Raw genomic sequence first — 10,638 nt, 5'->3', positions numbered from 1 at the left:
AAGGACATACCACAGTCAAACATTGGAGATTACTGTTCATTAGCTTTCCTTAAAATGCCCACATGACCATCACAATTTGAGAATTTTTCATTAATACTTGAACTAATAAGAGTGGAATAATAAGGACATACCACAGATTCTTCAAGGGTGTGTTTACAATGGCATACTACCAAACCACCTTGTACTGTTTTTCAGTAGTATGAGTATACAGTTTATACTGTGTAAAACACAGTATATATAATAGATTTCAAATACAGCACATACTCAATGTTTGTTAGCTGTTTTCATGTTGTCTTGACTTAATTTGCTTTGTATCGCATATATGGCATACATGTGAATTTGAGGTGCTTGACCAAATTGACATCTTATACTAAGTGAAAGAAACATTTCCATACGCCTGCTTCAATTTAACCTGCTTTTAATATTGCAGCCTTGCTAAAAGCAGCTGTGCATAAATGTTACTACCTTTAATAGTAGTCCAAGCACAAAATAGGATTTGGGTCAAACAACATTGTTTAATGCAATGCTGCAATTCTGCTCATAAACAATACATCTGTTGTTTAGTCTACATTTACTTTGTTGTTTTGCCTTTTTTCCAAATTGATTGGTGTCTTGGTGGTGATACAGATGTGAAGTGCCAATCAATATATCAGTCTACTTCGTGTGTGTGTGTGTGTGTGTGTAAAAATGTGGGGAATTCATGAAATATTGAAAAGGGACTTGCTGATAGAAAATTCGGTTTTAAGTCCAAATGAATAATTTTCCTCATCATTGGTTTTAGTATTTAGCACTACAGTGCCACTGAGGGGAACAAAATCAGGTTTATAGTTTTCTGTTATATACTTGAATTTTAAATTGTAGATAAGGTATATTTATTCTTCATTGGTTTATTTGCCATGCCTGATTGAGGAGAGGCAACGACAGATTGATTTGAATTGACAATAGTTTAGAAACAATTAATTGAAGAACATTTTGGAGGTCTTTTAGCAGAAATTAAACCAAAAGAGAGAGCAAAACATGCGATTCTCCTGAACTTCCACTGTTACGTGTCATCTAATGCATTTTTTTATTAAACCTGATCAAAGTAATAGTGCCAAAATGCACATACAGCAACCTGCGATGCACTTACATTTATGTAAACAAACAATTTGATCACATTCTCACCTAAAGGGGAGAGTTGCACATTATTTCAATGGCATTTATTAAAAAATTACTTTGTCTATTTGGTCCCACTTGACAAAATAAAATAATGAAATTGACACATTTATGTCTTATTTTTCTTTGCATATTTTGTAATTGGAACTGACATTTGTTTTTGTTTTTTTTGTACAGTGATTTTATGGTCTGGTTATGTTATTCTGAATCAAATCTCAGTAATGGACTTCAGACTTCACTATATTGGCAGCGATATGCATTATTATAAGGGAAAAAATATTTCTCTTTCTTATTTAAGTTCGCTCTCTCTCCAGAGATGTGTACTGTAATTATTTTGTTGTATATGTATGATTTGCCTTGGTTATCTGTTTACAAGCTTCAACTGACCTCCAGTGTTGTAAGCCATTCCACTTCAGTTTTTTTCTGTATGTATAAATAGCGCAATAAAATATGTTGTGCCTAAGTCTGTCTTAATTCTTTTTTTCTCCCTGTGAACATTGCAAACATGTAAGTGTAACAAGTGTATGTCCACTCAATTTTATTAGTCTAGCCAAAGAGTTCTTCCTTCTTTTTTCAAAATCAATTCCAGGTACACATAATTATTTATAGGGGTAATTATAATAATTCAAATTATTATTTTCATTTAAGAGGGTTTTAAACTTTCAAATCAACACCAAAAACTTTTTCCAATAGTTAAATAAATTCTCGAGTGGGACTTTTATTTTGAAATATTCTGTGGGGTTTTTGAAGCGTTTGCTTGCTGCTTCATACCACCTCAAGCATCATGTTGTATCGTTGACTTTGGGGTAAAATTAATTATATCGAACATCTCTCAAGTTGTCCTGATACAAGTACAAACAAGACTGAACGAGTTTAAACTTCAGTCACATCTTCAGAGTCACTTCCCTTCCTCTTTTGACTTTTTGAAAGCAGCAGTCATACCGCTTTAATTTCAGCAACGCCAACATCTTTTTAACACGCACTGTATCGCTTCTCTTTGCGTGACAAGGTAGGACTAAACTTCTAACTTTAGTCTCCATACTGGTTAAAACTGACTGTGCGAGAGTTATAAAATAAAGTAGTTTTAGTCCCGTAAGCTTGTTATAGGCACTTGAGAGAAGTCAACGAGACAAATTGGATTAATTAAAGGAAAATAAATATGTATAGTGGATGACACATTCTTGTATGTCTGCGTTGTGAGAAACAGAATTGTCCTTATCCGGTTTTGTAAAACATAAAAACGTTTTATTGGAATTGGAAATTCATCATGATTTGTGGCACGCGCACGGCACGCGGCTTTGAGCCAAAGCGCGAGACTCAAATCACGACGAGTGCAACTGAACCTTATAAAATCAGGATAGTTCACCTTCTGGTCCCCATTGACTTGCATAGTGTTTTTTTCTTTCTTTCTTTTTTCCATACTATGGAAGTCGATGGGGACCAGTAACTGAAGGCGAACTATCCCTTTAACCTATTAAAATTTGACAGAGATTCTACTAATCACCACATCGACAGCGCAAAATATGCAGTACAACGCTAAATGACTCTTATGAACCGATTCTTCTAATGAATCAAAAATGTACAACGCGGGTTACGAATGAATGACTCTTATGAGCCGGTGTTCTGTCGATTGTGCTACCCATAGACTGTATAAAAACAGGTGCTACCCTGTCAGATTTTGCTACCTCCCATTAAAACGGGCTGTTTTTCAGAAATCAGAGAATATTTCCCTTAAATATTTTATTTTATATATATATATTTTACTTTTTATTTTCTTTAATGCAATTCACTGGAAATCCCTGTCTCTAAGGCAAATTGCTTGTGAGTGTAAACATACATGGCATTTAAAGCTCTTTCTGATTTTCTTTCCATTAAAACTGGCTGTTTTTCAGAAAATCTGAGAATATTTCCCTTTCACATTTTATTTATTTATAAGCAAATCTTGGTTAATAACTAGTCAGTAACTAGTTTGAGATCAAATATTGGTAAGCATTTGTTGATAAAATGTTGCATAAATTAAAAAAAAAAAAGTTTGACCATTTATCTGTCAATACTTAAGTGCATGTAATTTCAATAGTCCTGTGTTTTTTTTAGACTTTGTCACATGGCGGGCCTTTGGAGGTCTTATCAGGCGCTGGTGGCCAAACATCCATGGACAGTGCAGATTATAACTGCTGGTAAGAGCTACAAACTCTCCACCCTTCTCTCGAAGTCCTCCACCACTTTTTCTTTTTCTTTTCCTTTTCAGTCCTGTAGTTGATGTTCCCAATTCCCTTTAGGTCAACTCAATCTCAGATGCTATTGATTAAATATTTATCTTTCCTGTTAGCACAATCACTTCTAAACAGCAAGATTGTTTTTGAGCGTGAATAATAGATCAGCCATATAAACAATGGAAAGCCCTTCTCAGCAACAATCTGCTTAGCTGTTTACTTGAACTTTGTCACTGTGGGTTTTACAGGGTGGGAGTATAGATTAAAGGGGGAAGTCTATTTCAGAATGTTCTTTTGGTTATTTTAAATGTTGCTTTGAATTGAAATGTTATTAAATGTACATTTTAACTCCTTGTGAACCAGGAATGCTCACATTATGTATCACCTCAAGACATTTGGTTTTTATTTGCAAAATAAAATGTTTTTTTTTGCTGCAATTACACCATTCTACCAGAAGATGGAAGCACAAAACAACATATTAATGAAAGTCGCAAGTTGTTCTGCTGAAAACTTTCTTTTGTTCGAACATAGATGATGATGTCTGGTTCATATCATGAGGAATCATTTATCTTTGGAGGTCAGAGTTCAATGTACAATGGAAACATACTAAATCTTTTTGTTGTTGTTTTTTTCTAAGTAACAGCAGGCACAGGGAGTGTGAAGTCTATTTGAAAACAATCACTAATTTCGCAGTTCCGTTTGGTGACGCCAGTGGGGCTGAAAATACACACTTTAGCTTTAATTTCATGTGTGGTTACTGTGCATTAACTATTTAGACCCATTTGATGGGAATCTTTTCAGTTTGTTTAACAAAATGAGTGAATGAGAGTGTACTTTATTGTTAATCAATGAGCCTGCTTAAACAAGCTGTTGGGTGTATTGTGTGTCATGCAAACTGTAGCATTAGGATTAATTAGTACTTGGCTAGACTGGCACTGACAACTTGGCCGAAATGCTTAAAATCACCAGTGGCCTCATGTCGCTGAGCGGTTGAGGATGCAAGTTTATGTAATCAAGATTACAGACATGAGCTATGATTCATCGCCTTTGTTTTCCACATGAAGAAGAGGACTTGAATATTTATAGAAACTTTAGCCCTATGGGTATAGGTTTAATATTAGACAGCAAGATGCTTTAAGCGAGAGGGAAGCGGGTTATTTCAAAATTAAATAATAACTGGATGTTTTCTCAGTGATGTGAACCAGTGCTTATTCGTAGAGCGAGGGACGTGATCTTACCTTCAAATAAATTGAATGCAATAAAACTTGGCATTCTGGGCAAGGTGAAAAACATCAGTGAATGGGAAGTTCAAGGTTAAAGGGATAGTTCACCCAAAAATGAAAATTCTGTCATCATTTACTCACCCCCATGTCGTTCCAAACCTGTATGAGTTGCTTTCTTATGTTGAACACATTTTTCATTTTTTGGGTGAACTATCCCTTTAACTGTTTTTTCCCCCAAGGTTAATCTGGGTCTACTTTTTCATATGCCAGTTTAATATAAAGAGGCCACTATTTGTAGGTCGTTTGACCATCCTGACCATCCCAACCAATGGAGTGAGTTTAGGGCGGGGCTATCTATTTGTCCAACCAATGGCAGACAGGGGAGTTGTCTGTTTGAAAACTATTTGAAAAGAAAAGTAATTTATTATTGTACATTTAATTAATATGAAACATTTAATTAATATAATCTGTCATATTTGAAAGGCCTAAATTGAGTGCTAAACATCTGTTGTGTTTAAGTTGAAAATAAATCTTTAGTTATATTAGATATAAACTACCATTCAAAAGTTTGGTGTTTTTTAATGCTTTGGAAATAATCTCCTATGCTCACTCAAAGGCTGCATTTATTTCATCAAAAAATGATAACAGTAATATTGTGAATAATATTGCTTTAATTAATTTCCAATGTAATTTATTCCTGTGATGGCAAAGCTGAATTTTCAGCATCATTACTCTAGTCTTCAGTGTCACATGATCCTTCAGAAATCATTTTAATATGCTGTTTTGGTGCTCAATACATATGTCTATTCTAATTAATGTTGAAAACCGTTTTGCTGCTTGTGTTTTTTTTATGGTAAGCGTGGAAGTTAAAAAGAGCAGCATTTATGTAAAAATATTTCTTGCTGATTTTATTTCTTTATTTCTTTCGTTATACCCACTAACAACTGCATGCAAACTGTGATTAATTATTGTAATCAAAAGCTTTTAACCGTGTTTATTTTAGTCAAACTCACCACTTCCTGTGAAGTGATGTGTTGATATTCACTTGGACGGAACTTACATTAAGTACATTAAGATTTGTAATCTCACTAAAATGGATGAATTGTCTGTGAAATCCACTTTGCAGCACAATACAGGGTGATAAGAATGTATCCATTATTTCTGCAATTCTGTTTTTTGCCACTAGTGGTGCAAAAATTACATCCTTCAGCTTTAACTGATGCATTTGGTTGAAGTGATAAATGGATTTATTTATAACATATAGAGATGTGAAGAGGAAGGGATTAATGAGCGAATGAATAAATGAATGGATGGAGGGGATGAAGGCGCTACATTTCCGTTTTCAAGTCATTAACGATGCATTAACCCCATAATCTGAGCTAAATGTAGAACCGAAAAAATCAATGTCATCCAAAAAGGGCAAACCTGAATGAATGAGGCTTGATTGTGTTTACTGTAACGCAGGTAAGCCATGTCACACCAGTCTCATCAGCTAAATGGGTTGGGTTGCCAGAGCCTGCCCGCTGGTCCCTGTGGAGAACGTGCTGGCTGCAGATAGATTCCTGCCAAATTGATCACAGATAATTTCACTAAGCGCAAGATGCGTCAATCACTCAAGGACAGACGGTGGGAAGTATTGTGCTGACATCAGCATATTTCAAGATGCATTTAGCATAGATGAGTGCCATACTCTAGTTGGCACGAGGTACGGGGCAGATTGCACTTGAGTGTGTGGTAAATTGCATTTTATTTGGCACAGCATAATGACAAACAACCATGTTTATGGTTGGATGGGGTTGTCGTCGTTGCTAATATAGATAAATGGATAAATGTTTTTTTCCTCTGAAACTGCTGTTTTTCCCCCATTGTAATCAGAGACCTGGAATATAACTTTTAAGCACCTTTTTTTCATGGTTTTGGGTCCAAACATGATATTTAAAAAAAATAATATTTCAAATAAGTTTTGTTAATTTGACATTGATAATAGCAGTATTGACTGTTGGAAACTCAACATTGCCATCACAGGAATAAATTGTAATCGTCATTGTAATCAGAGACATAGAATATAACTTTTAAGCACCTTTTTTTCCATGGTTTTGGGTCCAAACATGATATTTAAAAAAAATAATATTTCAAATAAGTTTTGTTAATTTGACATTGATAATAGCAGTATTGACTGTTGGAAACTCAACATTGCCATCACAGGAATAAATTGTAATTGTCATTGTAATCAGAGACATAGAATATAACTTTTAACCACCTGTTTTCAGAGTCCAAAGATAAAAGCAAATGTAAAAGGGTCTTCATAGGACAGTCTGTTCTTAACAGATGTTTTAAGAGTTTACTCTTCGGTGCTTATCAACCTGTTAATGTCAAGTTGAACCAAGAAGTGGAAAACATAAGTGTTTATTATCACCTCACAACATGCTGTTAGCTCTCACTCAGCCTTTGCCCTCCTGTCTGCCTAGTTCTGTCTACCATGATCAATAAGCTGGTGCTGTTTTGATAAGATGACCCAGTAAAAGCATGGCAAAGGTTCCTGGCTTTTTTCAGTCTGCTTTACTGGATTATTAGTCTTTCCTTGACATTTTATGAAAAGGTTAGGTCACTTAAAAGGGGCTACGTTGCTTTGCTGGGCTCTGTCGTTAAGGAAGAATGTCCTTTGTAAACCATGATATTTGGGCAAGTGTGAGGAAGCAGCTGTCCTCTAAATTTAAAGGCAGTTGCAGGTTTTTTTATGTGTGGCTCGCTCCCTGGCAGTTCTGTATTTGGCTGCAGAAGAATTATTTTAAGGATCCTGCAATTTAGCCAGTCAAGGTGAAGCATAATGAGTAACAGACACTGCCTGTGTTTAGAAATCTGGGGTGATGATGTAGAAACACTGTTGTCAGCGTAAAAAGCTTTACTTTATATAGTTGTCATTAATTTTATAGTGTATAGTTAGACACGCACCAATATGGAAATTCTGAAAATAACAATATTTATGATACAGCTGATAATTGATATGATGGTTCATTTAATAGATAGATAGATGGATGGATGGATAGATAGATCTATAATATTTGTCAATATTAATTTCTTTTTTTAAGAAAATGCTGTTTAAATTGGGGGAAATTATGAGAAAATATGATCAGATTACAGAGGCCTCCAATAGCTCATTTAAAATCTTATAAGTATTGGCTGATTCCAATGTGTTCATCCGTTATTTTCATTCTATTGTACCTCTGTGAAATGCTGAAAATATTTATCCCATCTTAACTTCAAAGGTTTGCCAACTTGTGGCTTACTCAGGGCTTTCTGTGAACTCAATGTTATTTCTGAAGAAACAGATAATCTCGAAGCAGTGTTAGTCTCACAAACCCACTGCTGGTACCATCAGTCCAGTGCCTGTGTACACTTAGTCATGTCATAGCACTGAGTCACTGTGTCAGTGTTTGTGGTGAAGCACAAGGACGATGCTCAGAAGTCGTTGTAGTTTGTAAAATTCGATCGGAGAGTCCTCCAACACGTTTCTCTCACAGATCAGAAAAGGCTTCACCCGCTGTGTTTGTGTAGGGTTGAGTGAGAGCGTGACACAGTCTTTCTGTTGGTGGATCACCCCGCTGTGCCCGTTAACAACCTGCTGGAGAGAGACCAGAGTTCCCAGCATCCTTCTCTCCGAGGCATTTCATCTCACACCGCCCTCCTGCTATGGCATGCTGTGTACAATAGCGGCTTCTGTCCAGCTCGCCATGTGTTTTGAACAATGAGCTCACTTATCAGAAGTTGATTCACCTGACTGAGGTTCTGTTGCATCAGAATAGTTGAAGATATCTTATTGTAGTGTGTGCTTTTTTTGGACCTTATTTTTTGGAGTGCCTGTTGATGCCCAATATATTTGTTTTTAGTTTAGGGCAGTTTTGTTTATTGTTTTTACATTGTTCCCGTCTTTTGTCTTCCTGTTCTTTTATTTTATATACTTTTATATACTTTACTATATTTATTTTGCTGCTAAAATATGCCATTTCAATGCTATAAAATTCAGTACTATAATATCCCAATAGTATATAATTATAGTATTATTAAATATACCATGCCCGTAATTTCTACTAATGAGATTAAGTAATGTTTGAACTTTTAAAACAACTCTATTACCTAGTGGTATGTATTTTGTGTTGTAGTTGTGTTCAAATTGATTAAGTCACATGCAAAAAATGTAGGTGTTATTTTGACTCTGAGGTTTGTCTTGAAAGCAAATTAGCTCAGTTGTTTAAAACAGCTATTATCAATTGAGAATCGTTTCTAGACTTAAATCAACACTTTCCTTTCAAGACTTGGAAAAAGTTATTCATGCATTTATCACATCACGATTGGACTACTGTAATTCCTTATACCTAGGCCTTCCCCAATCTTCACTGGCTTGTTTGCAGATGGTCCAGAATGCAGCAGCCAGATTGTTAACTGGTGCAAAAAAACGTGATCATATCACTCCAATTTTAGCATCGCTCCACTGGCTTCCTGTCTCCTTTAGAATTCAATTCAAAATTTTATTTATTGTTTTTAAAGCACTTAATGGACAAGCCCCATCATACATTTCTGACCTTATCTCATTTAATTCTGCTCCTAAGTCCCTCAGATCTGCTAATAAAGCTCTTTTAGGAAATATATCGAAACTCTTTGGTCATTTTTGAGCGAGATGCTAACGGTCTAATCAGATTCAATGATCTATGCTAAGCTACAGCTAAAAGTGCTACCGCCAGACCCGGAGATCGGCTGAATGGATTCGAAAACGGTAAAACTCAACTGTTTAACTCTAGGGGAGTTGGAAAATGAGCTTATTTTCAAAAATAGAGGAGTGTTCCTTTAAGATGGAGGGAGACAGCCTTCGCTCCAATCCTTGCTGCAAAAAGGCAAGCACAACCCTGATCGGGCATCTCTGGGGGTCTTCTCGGTGAGAAGAACACCTCGATGAACAGGTTCCACTTCAACAGGTCTACCTGAGCGGCTCCGAAATGTCTCCAAATCAGCTGGACCGTCTGAGGATGGAGTCTCCATTCTCCTGGGAGCGTAGCTCGTGACAGCTCATCGGCTGTATGGTTGAGCAGACCCGGAATGTGAATGGCACGAAGTGACCTCAGAACCCTTTCGACTCCAAAGGAGGAGGTGGCAGGCAAGTTGCGACATGCGACGGGAGCGCAGACCACCTTGTCGGTTGATGTACGCAACGGTCGCCGTGTTGTCCGTTCGGACCAGCACGTGCTTGCCTTGTAAGCGCCCTTTGAGACAGTTCAAGGCAAGGCGCACCGCTAACAACTCTAGGCAATTGATATGCCAGTGCAGTTGGGGGCCTGTCCACCCCCCGACACTACGTGCCCGTTGTACGTGGCCCCCCAGCCGGTGGTGGAGGCATCCGTGTAAACCGCAGCATGCCTGGAGACCTGTTCTAGGGGCACTCCTGCCCGGAAAAATGCAAGGTCTGACCATAGGGTGAAGGTTTGGCGACAGGCCGGTGTAACTTGGACCCGGTGAGTGCCGAGCTGCCACGCCCAACCTCGGGACTCTGCCATGAAGCCAGTGCTGAAGCGGTCTCATATGAAGCAGCCTCAGCGGTGTAACTTTTTTTGAAATTTTTTTGAAAATGTATAGGCCTTTTAGAATCTATGGGCTAAACCATGGAATTTTTTCTTATTTTACCAAAAAGATCTGGCTTCAAACATGGGTTTTTAAAGGCATTGACTCTATTTTAACATGAAATACTGCATTCATTGAAAAGTAATATAAAAAAATACATATACAGTGGGGCAAAAAAGTATTTAGTCAGCCACCAATTGTGCAAGTTCTCCCACTTAAAAAGATGAGAGAGGCCTGTAATTTTCATCATAGGTATACCTCAACTAAGAGAGACAAAATGAGAAAAAAAAATCCAGAAAATCACATTGTAGGATTTTTAAAGAATTAATTGGTAAATTCCTCGGTAAAATAAGTATTTGGTCACCTACAAACAAGCAAGATTTCTGGCCCTCACAGACCTGTAACTTCTTCTTTAAGAGACTCCTCTGTCCTCCACT

The 10,638-nt window shown here is 36.9% G+C and overlaps 1 protein-coding gene across 3 annotated transcripts in view; it reads left to right on the top strand.

The window, feature by feature from the left end:
* The first annotated feature begins 1,900 nt into the window (after positions 1-1,900).
* The window catches only part of LOC107602210 (protein Mpv17-like), a 33,619-nt gene continuing 24,881 nt past the window's right edge, over positions 1,901-10,638 (top strand). For all 3 annotated transcript variants that reach the window (XR_001611010.1, XR_001611009.1, XM_016294651.1), the window contains exons 1-2: positions 1,901-2,164; positions 3,250-3,332. Coding sequence is in view for 1 of the 3 variants with exons in the window: in XM_016294651.1 (XP_016150137.1) it covers positions 3,260-3,332 (73 nt within the window). In the remaining 2 variants the exon portion in view is untranslated. The remainder of the gene's footprint in view (positions 2,165-3,249; positions 3,333-10,638) is intronic.

The sequence above is a fragment of the Sinocyclocheilus grahami genome, unplaced genomic scaffold (assembly GCF_001515645.1).
Source record: "Sinocyclocheilus grahami isolate Dianchi unplaced genomic scaffold, SAMN03320097.WGS_v1.1 scaffold321.1, whole genome shotgun sequence".
Taxonomy (NCBI): Eukaryota; Metazoa; Chordata; class Actinopteri; order Cypriniformes; family Cyprinidae; genus Sinocyclocheilus; species Sinocyclocheilus grahami.
This window is presented reverse-complemented; position numbering and strand designations above follow the sequence as displayed.